Source organism: Dermochelys coriacea, chromosome 16 (genome assembly GCF_009764565.3).
Source record: "Dermochelys coriacea isolate rDerCor1 chromosome 16, rDerCor1.pri.v4, whole genome shotgun sequence".
In the NCBI taxonomy this organism is placed as follows: domain Eukaryota; kingdom Metazoa; phylum Chordata; order Testudines; family Dermochelyidae; genus Dermochelys; species Dermochelys coriacea.
The window spans coordinates 20,816,437-20,838,431 of record NC_050083.1 but is presented as its reverse complement, the minus strand read 5'-3'; the positions used below and the strand labels follow the sequence as shown (position 1 = coordinate 20,838,431).

The 21,995-nt window shown below is 45.1% G+C and overlaps 1 protein-coding gene, 1 long non-coding RNA gene and 1 other non-coding gene across 3 annotated transcripts; 2 read left to right on the top strand and 1 right to left on the bottom strand.

Moving 5' to 3' along the window:
* Positions 1 to 3,126: 3,126 nt before the first annotated feature.
* Positions 3,127 to 20,589, bottom strand: LOC119844272 (protein CutA homolog). Its single transcript, XM_038374896.2, has 6 exons — positions 20,176 to 20,589; positions 17,456 to 17,604; positions 9,897 to 9,956; positions 7,212 to 7,257; positions 6,180 to 6,229; positions 3,127 to 4,381 (listed from the first exon to the last, which is right to left on the bottom strand). Exons 1-6 carry the CDS (start codon positions 20,257 to 20,259, stop codon positions 4,279 to 4,281), a joined length of 492 nt encoding a protein of 163 aa, XP_038230824.1. The 5' UTR covers positions 20,260 to 20,589; the 3' UTR covers positions 3,127 to 4,278.
* On the top strand, positions 4,720 to 12,333 carry LOC122456901. Its single transcript, XR_006276059.1, has 3 exons — positions 4,720 to 5,217; positions 5,855 to 5,946; positions 11,528 to 12,333. It is a non-coding gene; the product is annotated as an uncharacterized LOC122456901 (long non-coding RNA).
* LOC119844436 lies at positions 10,653 to 10,756 on the top strand. Its single transcript, XR_005289264.1, has one exon. It is a non-coding gene; the product is annotated as a U6 spliceosomal RNA (small nuclear RNA).
* Positions 20,590 to 21,995: the final 1,406 nt, after the last annotated feature.

Sequence of the window (21,995 nt, the reverse complement as noted above, 5' to 3'; positions counted from 1 at the left end):
CATGAGCCATGCAGAGTGTCGACCAATCCCACAGGTCCGCAGCACACGCTCGTTGCAGGGGTCCCAGGAGCCCAGGGCTCCGACGATCAGGGCGTCCATCTGCACCTCATAGCCCTTTGCTCTCAGGGTGTCGGCCATGGGGGTGTACTTTTCCAGTTTATGACTCCAGGCTTGGGCTTCACAAAAGGCCGGGGTCCTGTTCTCAAAGGAGACCGTGACGTCGACAAGGATGATCTTTTTCTGGGCCTTGTCGGTGATGACCACGTCAGGTCGCAGCTGTCTGTCGGTACACTAATATCCAATTTATTCTACAGGGGGTATTGAGAGAGCCAGAATGTAACAACCAGTTTATTCTAGCAATAAACAGCTGATTAACCTAGGGTTAATCCTACTGTGGCGATAAAGGTAGCTAGAGATTTTGTTTTTCATATGGCATTTTAAAGAGTGTCCATGTATTTGCAGCCAACAGCTTATGAATACATACTCTTGAAATAAAAATAGTATACAGGAGTCCAACAGAAGCAGCCCGAGGCATTAGGAAACCCAATGGAACCCAGACTGGAATTTGGCTAGGACTCTGGGGCTAGAACAAAAAGGGTCGTGGGCTCTTTAATTACAAGTGGTCAGGACCGTGGTTTTATGATTCATCTGAATAGCAGCAGCCCAGCTGTCCCACTATCACTATAAGGGCACATTGACTCAGAGGATGGCGTGCCACCCGTTGAACTCCCAGCATCGCTCCCCGGGGCTCCAAGGTGTTCTTGGTAGTTCTGTGACCCAGCCTGACCCTGCTTAGCAGTGTGATATCTGACAGGACTCCAGCAGTGCAAGGAGCTGTAGCCAGTATGACTAAATATGCTGTTTTAATTTGCTGTTCATGTATTTTCTAGCTGTAAAAAAAGGCCAGCATGGAAAGACCTAGTTCTCAGTTTAGGGGAATTCAATGTTTATAATCAACAATGACGTCGCATATCCTATTAAAAGAAACAAAAGCCCTGTTTCCTTGTGGTGTGTGAGCTAGAACTGTCAGCTGATGAAAAGGAGCAGATTAGAGATGCATTTTTTCCTATCCTGGATTATCATGCATGCTTTATGTATGCAGCAATTTGGAGATGAGGCCTCTGATTTACAGCAGCACTCATGCGCTTTGTACTGTAACAGGATGAGTCTGCATAGCTCTGGTCCAAGAAGCTAAGAAATGTGGAAAATCCTTTAAACTGGACCATTAGGCAAGAGGACCTTAAAGGGAGCATTGAACTGAATGGAGCTGAGGTATTTTAACCATTAAAGAGCCAGCATTTCACTCTGAGTTTAAAGAGTAGGCTCACACCCAGTTTGGACCCCAGGAGCTGGGGAGACAGAATTACTTGAGTTTATTTCAGAACATTTTGTGCTTTTCTTTAATATGTACCTAGGGCACGGGGCAGAGGGCGACTCTTTACAGAGGAGGGACGTAGTTCTGTCCTAAGCTGTTGGCTTGACAGCCCCGGAGTCTGACATCCTCACTGGCTTTAGCACAGGGGCAGTGGAGGGAGCAGCAAGCGGGGCCTCTTGTTCTGCTGGTGCCTCCATCCTGATCTTCTCAATCTCCATAGTCCAGTCCATCCTTGACATGCTGTGAGGCTGACATGCTGCGTGAATGTGCCATGAGCTCTTCTACTACGTCGCTGCAAAGCTCCTATGTCAGCTAAGTGCCCCAAAGCATTTCCTCACAGTCAGCCTATTAAATGACTCACCCGTTAAAATCTCCCTGCCCAAGGACATTTTTATTTCACCATGAAATTCTAAGGCAATTTGCAGGGTTCACGGTACAAATCTGACAAGGTATAGATAGACCTTTACTTTGGCTGTGATGTCAAACAACGATCCTGCTCACTTGTGCTCATTAAAGAGCAAATGGCGCCTTTTTTGCAGGAGCAGAGGTGTTATCCAAGTGTTCTGCCAGTATCCCACTCATTGCATTTCGCACTGGAATGTTCACAGGACCTAAAATATAAATTGATACTAGAAAACAAAGGGACCTGGCCAATCTGCCTTTCAACCCCACTAAAAAATCTCTCTCCCATTTTCAGGTTGCTGGCCATTTTTCTGCAAATTAGCTTTAATTCCGCAGTTTAGCACATCCAGGGCCTATTTAAAACCACAGCAAATTGCCAGAGAAATCTCGAGTCACACCATTCGGTAGGAGCTGCCCCAAGTGCTAATGAGCACAGGGAGGGTAATGTCACTACTCCTGGGCACCTCTCTCATTTAATTTCCGACCGTGCAAGTTTCCTCCCCCGACTTGCTCTAATATGTTTTTGGCTTCAAGGGAGTGAAGCCTTTCAGGCTCCACACGCTTTACTCCAGCTCTGAGCGGGGGGATGGCTCTCCTTCAGGGTCTAGAGCCAGGCTTCATTTAAAGTGCTCTTTGACTGGCAGATGCATGCAGTGGTGGTTCTCCAGCGCTGCATCCTTTGCCCCAGCCCCGATAGCATCTGCCAAGCAATTCCAGCAAGGCCAGCCCAGTTCTGCTTCCTTAGGGTTAATCGGATTTTAAACACAGCTTCAAGTGACCCAATTCTGCTCCCATTACAGACCCCTTCCCCTTCCTATTGGCCCCTTGCTTCCTTAGTTTTATTATCCCATGAACTGTCTTCCCACCCCACAGCATGCTGTGGTCTTTGTGTGCTAACTGTATACTTTACATTCAGGGCAGAGACATCAAGTGACACCTGCAAAGTGCTACACCCACCAGCAGCACCACGGGCCTGAGCCGAAGCCCCCTGATGGCAATGGAGAGACTCTCATTGGCTCCAACAGCTTTAGATCAGGCCCTACGTGAATTAATCAACCACTGGCAGAACTGACCAATGGGAGCAAGAGCAGGCCCAGGCTGTAGTTATCACCCACAGCCAACGTTTTGGCAGTACACTGGCCAAAAGTCCTAGTCCTTCTCAAAGGGACCCCTCTTTCCTGGGGGCTTCACCGCAAACATTGGCCCACATACTCAAGGGCAGAGCATGCTGCAGAATCCACCCCCTCCCGCCCACACATTTCCCCAGAAGATCAATGCCAGAGCAGGACTGCCCCTCTCGGCCCAACTGGCCTTTTCATAACCACTGAAGTCTAAGAGCAAACCAGGCATCAGGAGTAAGAAACGCGTCTGTTTATTAATGTCTTGGGCACATCAATTACTACACAGTGCTCCATAATTTACAAGCCTGTGCCTCTGTTTGCAGTGTTACATGCTGTCAAGGGAGAAAGCGTTTGCTTTAGTCAGAGGGAAGTTTTGTTGGGACCAGGTATGTCAGTTTTGTCTCCTTAGCCTGGCAATGTTGGCACGGGCCTGCACTGGATCCCTGCTGCCTTTAGGCATCGCTATATGCTCTGGGGAGCATCCACTGTTTGTGCTCTTCCCAGAAGCAGTAGGCTATTGTCAGCTGCGTCCCCCAGTCCCACCCCAGGGGGTCCTTGTTTGCGCTGCCTGGGATCCTTTCACAAATGCTCGGTGGGCAGCACTCTGAATGGCTGGCTGTTTGTGAACTGCCTCGGCTGCCCGCTCAGGGTACAGAGCACCATGTTGCTGCAAACGGTGCTACACAGCAGTAGATGATGTGAGCTGGTGCATCATGGGATGTTTTGCTGCATCCCGATTTATGTTCATTTGGGCAGGCGGGGCAGAGGGCTCAGCAGGACCTTCCCCGTCTTTGGTTCCCCTACTTTGCCGCAACCCTTCTTCAGGGGGCAGGGAGACCAATGGTCACCCCTGCTCACCGTCACTGGGGCTGCGTATGCTTCCTCTGCAGTGCCACCAACCCCTGACAGCCCGTGGCCTGGAACTCTGGTCCTTCTCCGTGGACGGTGTTGCTGGGGCCCTATCATGTGCATTTTAACCCTCTGGTCCTATAAATAGCCATAGTCTCCCTAGGAGCTCACATCCCACCACACACACCTTTGCAACACCTCTGCTGTTCACAACTTTGGAACTATTCTTGGACAACACGTGCCCTTTCTCCGCTTCAGGCTCCACTTACGATGTGTGGCTAAATGCTCAGTAGAATGTAGGTTTACACAAATGAGGAGTGTCCGTTAAACTGTATTTCAAGTAGGAGTCAAATTCCAAATCCCAGGCACTTGTGCTACCTACATTCCCTTGGGGTTTTATCACCCTTCGGTATGTATGCACCAGTCCTGCCTGCAGTGAGAGAAGACTAGAGCACCAAAGCAAATGTCCTCTACCCCGGCAGGAAGGAAACACTGGGTGTGTCTGGAGAAGGACAGAATGGTGCATTCCAGCTAGTCATCGGGGACACCTTCTTCAATCCATTTTAAATAGAGGGGGTTTCCTTGGTCTATAGGCAGGCTGATAAATTCAGGAATCTCAAAAGGATGCAGGGATCTAAAATGGAAAACACACACAGCCCCCGAATGGGAGTGGATCATTTCTGCTGTAGGAACAAGCTCAATTTTACTTACAGCCCCAAGAAACGTGGAGCTTTCAGTTCACGGGAGCACCTTTCAAGAAGGGCCTCCAGAGCTTTGCCTCTGACTTCAAAGCAGTTCTGTGGCCCTTCTCTTCAGATCATGTAGATTCAAAATCCATGAGCTTTTTGCTGTGAGTTTGGGGTTTAAGTGAACACAGCCTCACAGGGTGGCTGGCCCCTTTAAATGAAGGTGGTCCAGCGCCTTTATGCCAGTACAGCTGTTGCCAGTTTGACCAATAAAGTGATTGGGGCAGCACCTGTGGGAGGTCCCTGATGGAAGCTATGGTAGGTGGGCAGCAGGTAGACTGCCTGCAGAGCGGTTTGCCAATTGATCTCTCTAAACCGGAGGAAAGGCCAGAGGGCTGGAAAGGACTGAAGGCAGGAGAGCAGCAGCGGGAGTTGCCTGCTGGCTTCAAAGCTGAAGGCAAGCGCCAGGGAAGGTTGAAGGCAGGCAATCAGCGGAGGGGCTGACGTCTGCACGTTGGAGAGCTGGAAGTAGAAGGGGCTGAGGGACAGGGGAGCAATGGAAGAGCCTACCTGCTGGCCTTTCTGAGATGAGAGGTTAATGGAACCAGGAATTGGTGGATGCTCCCCTGATGAAGAGGAACTCCCAGCAGAGAAGCTGAGGGTGGGTAGGCTCCTATTGGGAAGAATGGAGTGGCACTCCTGCTGGAAGGACTGGGATAGCCATGCTAGCAGGACAAGAGAGGACTGAAGAAGAGCCTGGTGTGGTGGAAGATGCTGGACTATGGTATGTGTTACACTGATGGGCTAGATGTTGGGGGATTCTAAGGACTATATGCAGTGGGTATGATAAATGGATGTGTTTTGTGATGGATTATTTGCACTAGGTTTTGTAACAAACCAGCCCCAAGGAGGGGTGTTTGTTGAGGTAAGAGAGTCTGTTGCAGAGTCCCTAGGGCCCCAAGAAGGGAAGTGGGACAGTACCACTTCCTTTCTTGGGGCTGATCAGGGAAGAAAGGGAATCATTCACACACAGGAATTACCAGACTGGATCAGACCAGTGGCCCATCTAGCCTGGCATCCTGTCTCCAACCATGGCCAGTATCGGATGCTTCAGAGAAACCCTGAAGTAGGCAGTAATAGGATAACCAGCTTTAAGGGAAAGTTTCCTTCTTATCCCCCCATTGTTAGAGGTTGACTTAACCCCTGAAGCATCAGGGTTGATATCCTCTCCAAAGCTCTTATTTATTTACTATGATGACTCTCGATATTCTTGTTATCCATATCAGCAGCTCCATATAATTGAATCTTGATAATTCAGTGATATCTTGTGACTGTGAGTTCCCCAGGCTAATTTTTCATGTTGTGAGAAAAATATTTCCTTCAAAGGTACGACTAAGAGCAAACCATTCTGTTTCACCTAGTTTTGCACTGATTCTGTGAATTCCCTATGGCTACAACACAAAAGCTGAAGATCTGTCCATGTTGGTGAACCTTAGAGATTTTTTTTTTTGAGGTACGTTGACTCAATTTCAACCAGAAACCAGCTGGGTTTTACTTAGTTTTTCATTTTAGTGTGAACTTTGAATTGATATGGTATCTGATATTTGGCACATGCAGAAGCAGTCCATGAGCTAAACAACTACACGTGGGTGTTGGGAGGAAGTAACTGCCCGCTGACTGGTTGAATTAGAGATGGCAAATTTAGTTTAGGGGGAAAATATCATTTGCAACAGGCAGGAGCCTCACCTGATGTAGTCTGATAATTCACTTATTTTTGACGTCCTTGTTTTCACTAACTGTAAAAGAAAAAGAGATGAAGTAAAGAGAAATGTAACCTGGGACAGCTGAATTGTTCTCACAGCCGATGCGTCCACACTAGTGCTGACAGCGTCTACTTTAGTTCTCTTGAGGGAATTAAAGTCACTTAGGAAGTCTCATAGCAATGTTATGGCATATGCAAATTATTCAGATAACTTTGAGCTAGGGTCCCATGGGAGATGTCTGAAATACACCAGCACCTTCTGCAGCAGGATGTCTGGCAAATCACTTAATCTCTTTGTGCTTCAGTTTTCCCATCTGAGAGAACTGGCCTGGGACTAGCGAACTGGCCTGGGACTCAGATGATCTTGGTTCTGTTCCCAGCTTTTTCCACTGGCCTGCTGAGTGACTTTGGACAAGTCACTTCACTGCTCTGTGCCTCAGTTTCCCATCTGTAAAATGGGGGTAATGACAATTACTTCATTTTGTAGAATGCTTTGAGATCTACTGATGGAAAAGCATCATAAAAGAGCTCAGTGTTGTGTGTAAAATGTAATTCCCCTGTTTTTGTCTGTTTAGACTGTAGACTCTTCAGAGGAGGGACTCGCTCATTCTGTCTGGAAAGTGCCCAGCACAATGGGGCTGGTGCTTCTAGCCATGTACATACAGGAAAAATGTTGGATTGACAGCCCTGCTGAGTAAAGTAAATGTTTACCCCTCCTTGCCTGCTGCTCTGCCCTGAGCTGAATGGAACCTTCCTGAAGTGAGAGTCCAGCCTACTGTTGGTCACTGAGGCCAGGGTCTCTCTGCTGGGGGTTTCTGTGATGTGGACCCCTGTCCTCAAGGAACTGGAGAGAGAACCTCCAAATCCATTTCACACAATGCTCAGACGGTACCAATTCTTGGCCACTATTTCCCTGAGCTGGAGCTGTCCCCGCAAATCCTCTTAATAGTTGAATTAATCGTAGGTGAGTGTCAGAAATGGGGGCCCCTCTTAGATACACAGGACCAGACACTTACTAGAAGTATTTCAGTGGCTTCTTCTATTTCCCCTTTCCAAAAATACCTAGATGTAGAAGAAGAAGAAAGAAATATAGTAAATGACTGCGGCCCCATTTATACTGGCTCGGCATTAAAATCCATTTAAGACAGCGAAGTGCTTTGAGATCTGCTGAAAGAAAATACTCTGTAAGAGCTAGGTACTATTATTGTGTTTGATTTTTTGCCTGTTCAGTGCATGCTACAAGGTCATATTTCTTTATTTTGTTCTGTGTCGTTCTAGAAATGTCACGCTTTCTAATCATTTGCTCGGGATTTGACTGAACAGAGGGAGTCACGAACTTGGCAGACTGCTGGCTGAAAGCTTTCTCCTGTGCTCAGTAAGGCCCGGTCCAGCACAGGTGGACCCTTGCAGCCATGTGGTGCCCCACTGAGGTCTAGGCTGGCCCAAGCAGAGCGCATTGCAAGTTTGGGAATGATGTCTGGCTGTTTTGGACATGGTAGGGAATGAACGCCTTGGATGAAATTTATGGGCAAAGAGGCTCGCTTCCCAAGCACGCTAATGGGCTTTAGAAGCATGTACTAAGGGTAGAGTGTTCAGGGGTCGATTGCCTGCCTGAGGCTCATGTCTGCAGAGCAAGGAGAAATCTGGCAGCCTGTTGGGGAGAGTCCCTGAGGGACCAGGCGACTGTAAGCATTTTAAATGACTTCCATGTCGGAACCCCTTTTGGATGTGGCAATCTCAAGGGCAATCACTGCATTTATGAAAAATGAACATTTATGACCCTAGGCAATGTCCGGCTGTTTGTCTGGGACTAAGTCTACACAGGGGAGATGAGGGATCGTCTGTAGTGCTGGAGTGGCTGGAGCTACCATGGCTCAGGATTGAGGTGCCCCAGCAGAACTGGGAAGGGGGAAGATTAGGAGGGGAGTCTGAATGTCAGGAATGAGGGGAGTGGGCAGAGCTATGCTGGGGTGTGGACCGGCAAGGGAACAGCAAAGTCTGTTTGGGGGCTGTTTGGGGGCCCAGGACTGGAATAACAGGGGATGCTACAGGCCAGCAGCTCTGTGTACAGCAGATTGCATGGCACCTGCCCATGCTAACCAGGGCTATATCGGTGTCTCTTTTAGGAAATCTAGAAAGGAAGTAAAATGATTGCTTGATAGCTAGCTGAACCCTACGTGTTGGCAGCTGGGGAATAACTCTCTGCAGAAATGGCTTTCACCAGGTAACTGATCCCAGCCCCTCTTCTTTCTCACTGACTCACAAAGAGCAAATCTCCTTGATTGCACTCATGCCCTTTTAGAACAATTCTCTTGGCAGAATGCTGCCATCGTGCCACCCATGTGCCTGGAGCCTCAAGCCAGAAGTCATCTGGAGGTGTCAGAGAGATTAGTGATCAGCAGCTCAGGGCTCAGTTGGCCTGGGAAGGAGGAGGCTAAAACAGCTGTGTGCGCATATGTGTGACCTGGATCCAGCCTTACATGGATTATCACACACCATTCCGAAAACAGAGAGGAGCTACTCATAGGATGGGTCTGCAGGAGTCAAGTTCAATGGCATCACCCCAATTGAGACTGCCCAGCGAGAGATTGACGTCGGAACAGAGACTCCTCCTGAGATGGGGCTGCTGAGCCCAGGGCTACCGAGGGGCTAGTGGAGTGGGAGAAATGTTAGAGAATTGCACTACTTGGACCAGCTCTGCTTGGAGCACTGTTGTTCGGCTGTGCCAGCCAGGTTAGGAACCAGTGAGTAGAGCACCAGATAGATTTGTGGCTGGTAGGGATCTGTGTGGTGCATTTTGGGGCCTGATCCAGAGCCAACAGAAGTCTGCCTTGGAGTGGATGGCTTCATTGGGCTTTGGGGCAGGCCCTCAGAGAGGAAGGATGTTCCTGTGGCTAAGGCACTGGAAATGGAAGATCTTTGTGCTAGTCCTAGGTGTGTATATCAATCTCCCCTCTGTTTTTTCCACCAAATGCATCCGATGAAGTGAGCTGTAGCTCACGAAAGCTTATGCTCTAATAAATTTGTTAGTCTCTAAGGTGCCACAAGTACTCCTTTTCTTTGTGCTAGTTCTGGCTCTGTGTGTGTGACCATGCACTAGTCACCACACCTTTCCATGCTTCAGCTTCCCAGCTGTGAAATGAGGTTATTAATACGTCCCCCCCCTTTCTCGAGCTTCATTCAGTAATGACAAGGTTTCCGATCTGTGGGTGGAAGGCCCAGGATGCCTGTGAGTATTATTGCTGTTGCCATATTCCAGGACCAAAGGCTGCCCCTTCCTACCGTATGAAGACCTCAATTAATATTATAAGTTTAGGTCCCATGAAAGAAGCAACCCACATTAAATCATGGTGAAAGACACTAAAATCCTCTTTGTGAAGATTTCTATTCCTAAGTAACCAATAAACAAATGGCCACAGGCAGGTATGTCTACCATCCACCCCCTATTCTTAATATGCTTAATGCACTGTGGCACTACAGGGGTCACTCTTATAATCTCCCTGTCTAGCAATCGGAAAGCAGTGCAGCCTTCTACAAATAATTTGGTCTCCCAATTGCATGGTTTCATTGGCCTAATTCTGAGAAGTCCTGAGCCAGTTGTGGGTGTGTCAGCACCTCTTGGGCTTGCTATTCCTGGCTTAGGCTTCCATTTGCAGACAAGCATTTGTATGTCCTTTCGAGGAACGTTCAGTGCAACTCACATAGACGAGGCCTTCGGCAGGATATTCACGCAGGCAGCCAGCTTTTTATCCATAATGGCCCTAAACAGAACAGACAAGGTGAGTTTGTAAATACACTGTGCTTCCTCCACTCCTAGCACCCCCCTCTACTTTGTGCTGGGAAGTTAACCTTGAGCTGTTTCCTCCAGTGACAAGCCTTGACAGCAGGCACGAGTTATGATTGTTTAATCAGTTTCCAGCAGAGATTAGCTCAACCTGGCTCCTACTGGCTCAGCCAGGGGGAGGGTCCCTCCAGTTTGCTGCTGATAGATCCTGAAGGTTCCAGCCTCAGTGCTGGCCTGGAGTAATATGCAGGACTTGTATGGCATAGATGGCAGTCTCAAACATTAGCTAATGAAACCTTGCACCACCCCCATGATGTATCAGTCTTATCCCCATTTTACAAGTGGGGAAACTGAGGCTGAGATTAAGAAATGGAGCTGGGATTAGAACAAAGGCGTCCCTGACTCCCAGTCATAAACTCACACCATGAGACTCTGCTTCTTGCGTACACAGCAGACTAAAAATCGTCAAATGTACTAAAGGTTTAACAATATCGGCCTTTTCATACCAGAAAGTTATTAGAAATCTGAAACCCAAATCCATTCCTTCCTGAAATTTTCCTCCTTTGGTTGTGGACTAGTGTGTTATTGCAGGGCTGCCCGCGCGTTACATCTGGGCTGCCAGCAGAAGTGAGCACACAAGCAATTGTGGGGGAGGGTAGGAAGACAGCTAGGAGTACTAGGTCAAATGTTGTGCCTAAAATTGGAACGATACAGAGAAGATTAGCATGGCCCCTGCGCAAGGATGAAATGCAAATTCGTGAAACATTCCATATTAAAAATAAAAAAACAAAAACAAACAAAAAAAACACCTCCCCAGTGTCTCTTCGCTTTTGGAGAGACTATCAAGCTTGTTTCTTTTGCACCTTCTGCCCCCAAAATTGTGTTAAATGTTTTTTGAAGGCATGGCCCTGTTAGACTTGTAATTTGTTTTCCTTTAACTCTGGCCTGTGTTTTGTACTTAGCGCTATGTCAATGAAAACATTAAACTCCTAGCAACTACACCTGGGTCAAAAATATGACCTCAAAATTCCGGACGAGGAGGCAGGAGTGACTAAAGAATGAAAGAATAAATCCACCCAACTGTAGGAATTAACCCTTAGTGGGTTTGATGGTTAAACCAATCCTGATGTTTGTACACTATTAGCTACTTCAAACAAAATAAAACAAACCTGCTTTGGCTCTGAGCAGGTTAAAAATATCACCCTTACATCCAGATTATAATATATCCTAGGTGGGTTTATGAAACAAACTATATCCCCTAGTGAATCTTTTATCCTTAAAGGAGGATTTCATGTCCCAAGCTGTGAAAATACCACATGTAGATTGAGGACTGTACAACATCACAGGGTGACCTGCCCCAAATGCAACTTAAATCAGCACAGACGGTAACTAACACATCAGCTGTCTGAAGACATCCAGGCCACAGTACCAGTATGCAATTATGTAACATGTTCAAATCTGGCACCTAACCCATAAAGCAAAGCTATTTAGATAGCCTGGGTTCTCATCTGGATTTTCATAAGCTTCTTTTCACATCTTTATTATTAGACCTGCTTTGTCTGTCTACACAGTCCGCAGCCAGATCCATGAGACAATGGAGGCGGCTTGTTACCACCCTCCCTGCCGCAATGCAGGACCACAGACTGGCCTCTCCTCTAGTAGCAGGAAGGAAAAAGGACAGACTGGTGGATGGGGGAGAAAAGCAGCTCCACTGCCTTCTTCCCACAGACGCTGGGAAATCCCCTCCGTGGCACAGCATTGGGCACTGCGGAGGCGAGACGCCAGCGTGCAGTTGCTCTCGAGACCATGCTTCTCTTGGGTTCCCAGCAGTTACTTCTCCTCTGTGGCTACAAACTCCTGGAGGAACGGGTTGGGTGCAACCACTGCCAAAGAGAGTATGGCTGCACAGCTTCTGAAGGAGCCATGCCCCAAGGATAGTCAAATAACTTTACCTCTTCCCCAGTGGAACAACATGGGGGAGACTATGAGCAGGTGACCCCAGGATCTGAGTTTTTAGCCTGAATCTCATGCAGCATAGAGTATCTTGCAAGGAGAAAAATGATGTGATCCAGTGACTGGCTGAAACTGACTCAGTGTTGCTATTTAGGTCAAGGTCATATTGTCTTATCTTACTAAGTGATTTGAAGAAGCAGTAACATACTACAGAAGGGGGGGACAGTTTTCAAAAGATGCTGCTGATTGCTATAATAATATTTAGCCCTGTTCTCCTCAAGGTGCTTTAAAAATACTAATTAATCCTCTTAACCATTTAAAGTAGGTAAGAATTTATCCTTCCCATCTCAAATTTACAGAGGAAAAAGTTGGCCCTGAGAGATTACATGACATACCCCAAACCACACAGGGAGACACTATTGGAGCTGGGATTAGAACATAGGAGTTCCTGGGAACGACTCCTGTATTCAAGTGACACCTCTGTAATAGGTGACCATTTCCCAGTAAGTTATATTGCTTTTGTGGAGTCCTCTGCAATAATGCCAAAGGCTAACTATAGCTCTAATCTAACAAGGAATGTCCCCTGGATTGCAAAAATCTCTTTTAAAACAAAAGAGAGACACAATTTGTGTGCAAGATGTTATATTTAACTTTGTTGCAGCAATCAGTTGGCTAGCAGACAGAGCACAAATTAATAAATACTATCCCTGACACAAGTAAGGATGTAAACAAAGCAAAGGTATGTTGACTTATGTGCCAAAATACACTGGAGCAGGAAAGTGAAAATCCATTTTTGCCATATGAAAAAGGAAAAACAGGAGGACAAAGTCTGTATCAGCCTTCTAACAGAAAATTGCAAATAGTAGAGAAAGCATAATAATAAGAAACTTCTGATGCTGTCCCTTTAAGGAAACTATTTATGTCCTTCTTGCAGAGATTTGATCCAGAATTCTTGCTACAAATTAGCAGGTCAGAAATTGGTCCCTGGGGAGCACAGACTAAGACAGGGAATGCAATATAACTTCTTGTGAAATGGTATCCATTAGGGAGCCATTTAAACTGTGGCTCATGCACATCAAATGTTTAATGTTCAGTATTTATGCATCCATAAATAGCCACAAAAAGCTTTTCTAGGCGATAATCTATGTCCAGACAGCATGACACAATTTTTGATGCTTGATTTTCACGATTGCTGATGAATGTTTAAGTGTTGGTGACTGGCACAAACCAAGAACACTTGGAGATGGAAACATTTCAGAAGACAAAGGGCATTTAAAAATGTATGTTACATAGCAAAACGATTTGCTTCTTTACAACCCATCCCCTCCCACAAAAACCTATCCAAAGGCTTAGGTTCCAGCTTTAAAGTGGCTCATTCTAGTTGCAAATGTGTTGCTTAGTCAAATTTAGTTACTTGACAATGTGATTACTGCTTAAAAGAAAACAAAATGTTACACTTTTTATAGATCCTACACAGAAACTGAGCTGTGCACATGTGCTACCGCTGGGAAGAGCTGGACATAGAGCTAGCTCTTTGAACCTATATTTCTTTGCTGTTAAACCAGGCAAAGGTTTGAACACAAACAAAGATTATGTATCTGAATTATGGGCCTGATCCAAACCCCAGAGGTCTTTCATTAACTTCAGTGGGCTTTGGTTCAGGCCTTCTTCTAACTGGCATATTTTATAGCGGTAAAAATGCTACATTTACACTGATCTATAAGTTATTTTTGTCTACTACAGGTATTATATTAAATTCAAACTTGTATTTTGGTAGCACTACTATTACATTAGCACTGCCCTATCTGTCTGACACCCTGAGGGACATAGAACAAAGTTTAATGGCAAAAGTTGACAGTGATGGCAATCCCTGGAGAGGAGCAGTTTCTGGAGCAAACTTGTTTGGCAGCTTGACTGGAAGAGGGGAAAAAAATACAGCACAGAAACATGAGGACATGGTGACATTAACACTTCAGCAGGAACAGATTCTGAGCTGAGGATTTTAATGGCAGAAAGCCAAGCTAACTAGCCCCTTGCAACTGATAGGAAGCAGTTCCCAGTTTGACGGCTATAACATATCCAGACATTCCAACTCCTCCATGTCTATTTTAAAAGAGAGATGAGCTGAATGGATGGTTCCGTAATTATTGAAAGAGGCTCCTTATTGAAAGGGACATGACGATCACTCAGATATGTTAATTTCAGATTACTACCAGATAACTTGGAAAAAATATTTTAATTGGAATTAAATGGAGAGGAAAACTGTATAAAGCATGCACGCCACCTCAGCATGCAGAGGATGGAGAAAGAAGGGATATTAGGGGAAACCACTGTTTTCAGATTCAGTGATGTACATACAAGCTCTTAGTTTCAACTGTAAACCCCTACTACTTGTAACATGATCTATATAGCTAGTGAGAAGACACAGGTTTTTCCCATGGAAAATCTCAACTTTTTGTTGAAAACCTGAACATTTGTGGCCCAAAACAGCCAACAACTAAAGTTTACAGCCAAAGTCCAAAAATGTTCAGGTTTTTGGGTTTTTTTACAAAAAATATTATTATTATTTTGAGGAAAGCAGATATTTCCTGGGGAAATTTTCATTTTGTCAAACCCAATTTTCCATCAAGAAATGTTTTGACACAAATTTTTCAACCAGTCCTAATGATCTACTAGAGGTGTGAGAGTTTAGGAGGAAAATCAGACATTTTTTTTCTAAAAGTCTTGGGTCTGAGATTAAGGTCAACAGGGATTATAGACGTGAGACACAATCAGAACCACATAGAGAATGTGGTTGATACATTACATGAAAAAAGTTATCAAGTTGATGCAGGTGAAGCATGCCAGATTGAGAGCCCTGGAGACTGCAACCCTCTGTTAATCCACACAACAGGTAAAGTACCAGGATAAAAAATAAAAGAGACATAAACTTTCAGGCTGCCATGACCACTAACTGACTGGAAGCAAGGAAGAAACATCACCTGTGAGAGGTTTACGGGAATCCTTCTACCTTCCTCCAAAGCAGCTGGTATTGGCCACTGTGGGAGACAGAGTATGGGGCTGTATGGATCCTGGGTCTGATCCTGTAAGGCAGTTCCTGTGTGAAAGGGACTGTTCTCTAAAGAGTACCAACAGTGTCCTATGCATTTTACCAATGAGCAGGAGGTCACTGCTGGGCAGAGCTTATAATAATCACTTAATACTGAGGTGTTGTGAGACGTCAAGTTTTTAAAGCAACACAGAAGTGCAAAGTACAATTCCTGGGATATTGTTTGGTTCCCCCCCCCCCGCCTCCGGTTAACTGAGATCTACGGAACACACGAACTCTGTGGGAACTGCAAACATTAATAACAAGATGAAGACGGGTGGCTGAAAATGGCTGTATACTTCATGCTGGCTTTGGGCTAGATATTTCATGTGTATTTCTGTGTCCCAGCATTAGCACACATTTGTCTTCATACTCTAGACAGATGAAATATGAATAAGCAGAAAGGTAAAGAAAGACGTGGACAGATACAAGGCAAAACTGGGGGCTGATGGAATATTCAGCTGTAATCCAGTCTTATCTTCATAAAAGATAATGATCAGCCTGAAATATTTTTGGTTTAGATTATTTGTGAGGTCACCTTCAGAATGCTACAGAGCCTGATCATGCCCTCTGGACCCACAAAACTCAACTTCCCAAATCAGACACAGGCAAAGAAGCAAAATCTCCATTTTGTAAAGACTCTCAGACTTCTACTAAGTATCAATTTTAATAGCAATGCAGGTCACTCAGGTTATAACTTGCTCTAACTGGTGTGCCCCCAAACGGTATTTGTTTACAGCTGAGCTGTCCTCAGAAAATCCTTTTCTGCCTTTACAAACACCAAAGAAAATACTTGCAAGCGGAGTCTGGGAGTAAGTACCTCAGTGAGCAATCTAGGAGAAGGATAAAGACATCCATACTAGCAGCTAAAGGGTTTTGGAAAATAAGCTTTCATCCACAGAGCCATTATCACTTAATCCAAATTCCTCTGAGCTCAGCTTTAATTCATTAATACCAAGAAAAATGTGAGCAAAATACATGTAAATCTCAGCAATGGGCATGAACTGCAGGGAGTGATTTATTTCCTCTCCCTTCTCTGGAAGAGAAGGAACAAAGACAGAGAATGTTTGCGGAGCTGCTAATGTGAAGCATTTTCAGAGACTAAATGGTCTTCTCACCAGTAATGCAGTTATTCTTTTTGTCATACACATCAAGTGGTAACACACTTGATACACTTGCAGTATTAAGGGTGACACAAAATGCTTTTTGGTAGCCCATTGTTTCCTGAACACCTGTTTGGGAAATCTCTGTTATTAGGGAAGAGAGGCAGAGTTTTTGGCAAGCAGAGAGTTAGCAGGGAACAGAGCTCATAAGAGGTGTTGCAGGAAACTTAACGGTCCACTATAAACATTTCCAGTATTCTGAACAGAGCAGCTATTTAGCCATGTAGCTAGGAATTTTTGAAGTGTTCATCATACAAATCTATGGTACATTAAAAAAAAAAAGATCTAGATGTATTTGAAGCCCTGGCAAAATACATTAGAGTAGAGAGGGGCATTGAGTGGCAGATTTTGTCTCCCCCTTGGCCGCCCCCTTTTTTGGGCCAGGTTTTCTTTTCTTTATTTTATTTTATCTATTTTAGGCTTTTATACTGCCACCCATAACTGTAGCATCTGGGCACTTTCTACATAAAGTCAATAGCAATAGCAAAGTCCCTAGTGGACTTCATAGGAGTCTCTGGCCCTTTATCCTTTCTAGGGTAGCATCTCTGCTTGGGTTACTTTTTTTGGTTTCTGTTTTGGGTTGGTTGGTTGACTGTTACAGGATTTTTTTTTCTGAAGGAGTGTTTGGACAGTTGGGGTGTCAGTGTTGTAAGTATCATTTTTGCTATGGTGATAAGGCTTTTTGAAAGATGAAAGTTTGGTAACATTTCCTCAAGGTGGTCGTGCTCTGGATTCACCTAATCTCACCTGAGAAGTTTGTTCCGTAGCCAGATCCCCTTGACCCAGAATGATTTGCTCTCCACCCGCATGCAGTGCTGCTGAGCTGTGTGATCTACATTGTCTCAAAAGAGTTCAGCTGTCATGGTGGTTGCTTGATCCATGAATTGCCTTGAGAATTAGGACTGAGGCCTTAAACTGGCATCTGAAACAGACTGGGAGCCAGTGCAGGAATCTGAGAAGAGGCTTGATGTACTCACATTAGCCTAGGCCTTGAAGGAGGCAGGCAGCTGTATTCTGCACCAGCTAGATAGATTTTTTATTTTTTTGTTACAATTTTCCTTTAGAAGGTTGGGTTCCTACTCTATGGAGCTGTTTGTGGGAGAGAGTTAATGCATGAGTGGGAGAGAAAGAGTGTCATGTGGAGAAAATGGGAGAAACCCTCCTCCTCCTCCTCCGAAATAACTACTGTAAATGAAACAAAAAAACCTATTACTTCATGACAGCCAGCCTTTGAATTATTCAAGCACAACAACAATGAAAATGACACTGTACCTTGCAATATCCTTTGCAACTTGTTCATTGGGACAGTTAATGAAAGCAATGGAATGGGTTCCCGAGATATAGCTGCCAGTGACTGTGGAGTGCAGCTGAAGACTTAGACTCTTCAGCACGGGGTACATCAGTAAAGACAGAGTTATTACCTAAAGAATGCAAAATACAACCGTGAGAATGCCAGGTCAAGTGTGTCCCTCAAATTTAGGTTGCATTTTAAAGAAACCCCAAGCATGTACAGTATGTATGATCCAAAACTGAAGTATCCATTCTTTGTGTTGCCAGTATTACAATAAAGCTTATTATTGTAGTTCAGAGAAACAATGTTTAAAACAAATAAACATTCCACAACAGTGGGTCCAGTCCAACATTAGAGCAGTGGGTTTAGTGCATAAATGGGTCAGTTTCAGAGTCAGGAACAGAACCTAGGAGTCTGGGGCCACCTGCTTCAGCAAGCATCATGCTCAAAACTTTCATGTACAAAAATATCCACTGTACAATCATAAAAAAAATTTCTATTTTTTTTTTTAAAACGAGAATAATAAAGTACGTCATTGGTAGGATAAATTACATTCCATCCTTTAAACAAAACCAAGAACAAGCTGAACTGACCTTCAGTATAAACTATTATTTCAGACTTAATACAGAAGGGAAGTAAAGCTCTAAGAGTGGGCCATTAATATACAAATAAGACAACAATGTATAGTTTGGTTGGCTGATCAGACTATTTGTTTTATGAAAAATTGCACAGTAGAGATTGAAGATAATCAGATTTTTATGCAACCCTGGTATCCAATTTATTGTGAAAGGAATTGCTGCCTTTCTGTCTTCACTATGGACAAGTACAGCAAAAACATATTTACAGAAGGAAATCATAAATCATTCATACAATCTTTGCATATGATGGTTGTTATAGGCACTGATTTAAAAGCACCCAAACTGAAACCCAACAGTGTCCACTGTTATCTCAGCTGTGTATTTAATTTTGTAGGTCAAATTCATCCCTGGAATAACTACATCTGATTATAGAGCTACTCCATGGATGAATTTGGTTGTGTGCAAGCTAAGGTTAAAGGAACATTGCCAACTTACATTTAACTCAGAAAAAGAGACAATTCTGGCATGGGTATTTGCAAAAGTAGAGCAGTGTTTCTATTCCCCTTATTAGGGGAGAAATATATGATCCCTTCTGTTCAGCATGGCAAGCATGAACCTTCATGAAAGTTATATGTGCATCCCATGAGGCTGTCCCAGCGAGCAACATTTGTAAATAAAGAGTAATACAATGTTTACAATCCTCCTGTTTTTCCCTCAGACAAGAAGTGAGAAATCTGATGCAACAACGCAACTGTTGTTTTCTCAGGTTTGTCTAACAAGTGAAGGCCAAACTGGATTGAAAACTTTGGATTTGAAAACTTCTGGGTTGTTAATCTGAATATACCCAGAGCGGTCAATATTTAAAGTGACTTAGATTCAAAAACCACAGTTGTGAGATCCTAAATTCAGTGAGATAACTGAAAAATATGCAATTTTGTTGCTGCTTTGTTGGTCCCAGGATATTAAAGAGACAAGAGGGATGAGGTAGTATCTATTATTGGATCAACTTGTGTTGGTGAGAGACAAGCTTTTGGGCTACACAGAATGCTTCTTCACATTTGTGTAGCTCAAAAACTTGTCTCTCTCACCAACAGAAGTTGGTCCAATAAATTATATTATGTCACCCACCTTGTCTCTCTAATATCCTGGGACCCATGGGGCTACACCAACACTCCACGTATCACTGAAAAATGTGAGACTGGAAAGTGATGGTCAGATCCAGGACATTCACAATTTTTCAAAATCTCATCACTTAGGTTATGCAAAACAAAACCTAGGACTGGTTTTGGAACTGGGGTTCAAATCCCTGTATTCAATGTTTTTGATAAACAACTCTAGCGTTGACGCATCACTAAAAACGAAACCATCATGTCAGCCTAGAGTAGAGCAAGGACTCTTCAACCCTGGTGAAAGAAACTTTTTAAAATTACCTTCTAATCAAATGAGAAATCTGAAAATGTCCACAAGGGAATATTTTCCATGTGTGTGCTTCTTCTCTCAATTTTTTGTAAGTCTGCTCGGCCCCCCAGTCTCTACATCTGCATCTCAGTAATCACCCACTGGATTAGATGTATAGGCATCAGGAATTTATCTATATACAGGCTGGCATTTGCATGGGTCTTTTTTCTAAATACTGAAAGCATAAGTTGTCCTGGGATCTGTATTGTCCCAATACAGAGAATTTTGTTCTCTTCTAAGTGCATCTTTGCAGCTTTCCCACAGATGGGGAGAAGTTTTGCTGGAAAATGCACTCAGCTGTGTGCAATTAGTGTCCCGGAAAAATCAGTCTGTTATGAAGGACCCAACAAAACAGGAACGAACACATTGACTCGTTTACACTCTGCTCTGCAGCATGTGAGGAGTTGAACGGGGGGGGGGGGGGGGTGTTCAGGTGAGATGCCTGTTGCTCACAGATTCATCTTCCCCCAAGCAGCTCCCCCGGTCTCCTTGCCTGCCATGCTGGGCAGCTGCGTGCCCCAGGGAAGAGCGGAAACGATCATTCAAGGTGACATCGCCTTGGCCCAGGCTCTGCCCCGTACAGTCTCTGCAACCTGCCTGGGCGCGCAGGGCTCTGCAGCCCTCCGGGGGTTCACAGCCTGTTGCAACGAAGGGATCCATCTTACCAGCAGCAAAGTGAAGCATCCCGGACGGGCGCAGCTCTGGGCGGCCGGCAGCTGGCAGCGCTGAGTTAGCCAGTCCATCTTCATCCTGCGGCCCCTCCTAGTCCAGGGCCAAGGCCGGTGCTGCCAGCCCGTCCCTCCCCCTGCTCAGCCCAGAGCGCTGCTGGGCCCGGTGGCCGCGGCACCAGGGCGGGTCTGGCTGGGAGGGGTGTTTGCAATGGTCACGGAAACGCCTCCTCCTGCCGCCGGTGCTGCCAGGAGGGGCTGGTGCCCGGCTCGTGGGCCGCCCGGCCGGGCCAGGCGAGGGCGCAGAGCAGCAGGAGCCGCTCTCAGGCAGCCCGAAGGTAAGGCTGGGGTTTGCTCGCTGGCAGGAAAGGATCGGGTGCTGCCCAGTCCGTTCCTCGCTCTGCAGAATGCATTACGGGGCCCCCATGTTAGGGGGACTGGATTTCCCAAAAAGAAAAGGAGGACTTGTGGCACCTTAGAGACTAACACATTTATCGGAGCATAAGCTTTCGTGAGCTACAGCTCACTTCATCGGATGCATCCTACATCCTACATGCAAAAAGAAAAGGAGGACTTGTGGCACCTTAGAGACTAACAAATTTATTAGAGCATAAGCTTTCGTGAGCTACAGCTCACTTCATCGGATGCATTTCATCCGATGCATCCGATGAAGTGAGCTGTAGCTCACAAAAGCTTATGCTCTAATAAATTTGTTAGTCTCTAAGGTGCCACAAGTCCTCCTTTTCTTTTTGCGAATACAGACTAACACGGCTGCTACTCTACATCCTACATGCATCCGATGAAGTGAGCTGTAGCTCACGAAAGCTTATGCTCTAATAAATTTGTTAGTCTCTAAGGTGCCACAAGTCCTCCTTTTCTTTTTGCGAATACAGACTAACACGGCTGCTACTCTACATCCTACATGCATCGGATGAAGTGAGCTGTAGCTCACGAAAGCTTATGCTCTAATAAATTTGTTAGTCTCTAAGGTGCCACAAGTCCTCCTTTTCTTTTTGCGAATACAGACTAACACGGCTGCTACTCTACATCCTACATGCATCCGATGAAGTGAGCTGTAGCTCACGAAAGCTTATGCTCTAATAAATTTGTTAGTCTCTAAGGTGCCACAAGTCCTCCTTTTCTTTTTGCGAATACAGACTAACACGGCTGCTACTCTACATCCTACATGCATCCGATGAAGTGAGCTGTAGCTCACGAAAGCTTATGCTCTAATAAATTTGTTAGTCTCTAAGGTGCCACAAGTCCTCCTTTTCTTTTTGCGAATACAGACTAACACGGCTGCTACTCTACATCCTACATGCATCGGATGAAGTGAGCTGTAGCTCACGAAAGCTTATGCTCTAATAAATTTGTTAGTCTCTAAGGTGCCACAAGTCCTCCTTTTCTTTTTGCGAATACAGACTAACACGGCTGCTACTCTACATCCTACATGCATCCGATGAAGTGAGCTGTAGCTCACGAAAGCTTATGCTCTAATAAATTTGTTAGTCTCTAAGGTGCCACAAGTCCTCCTTTTCTTTTTGCGAATACAGACTAACACGGCTGCTACTCTACATCCTACATGCATCGGATGAAGTGAGCTGTAGCTCACGAAAGCTTATGCTCTAATAAATTTGTTAGTCTCTAAGGTGCCACAAGTCCTCCTTTTCTTTTTGCGAATACAGACTAACACGGCTGCTACTCTACATCCTACATGCATCGGATGAAGTGAGCTGTAGCTCACGAAAGCTTATGCTCTAATAAATTTGTTAGTCTCTAAGGTGCCACAAGTCCTCCTTTTCTTTTTGCGAATACAG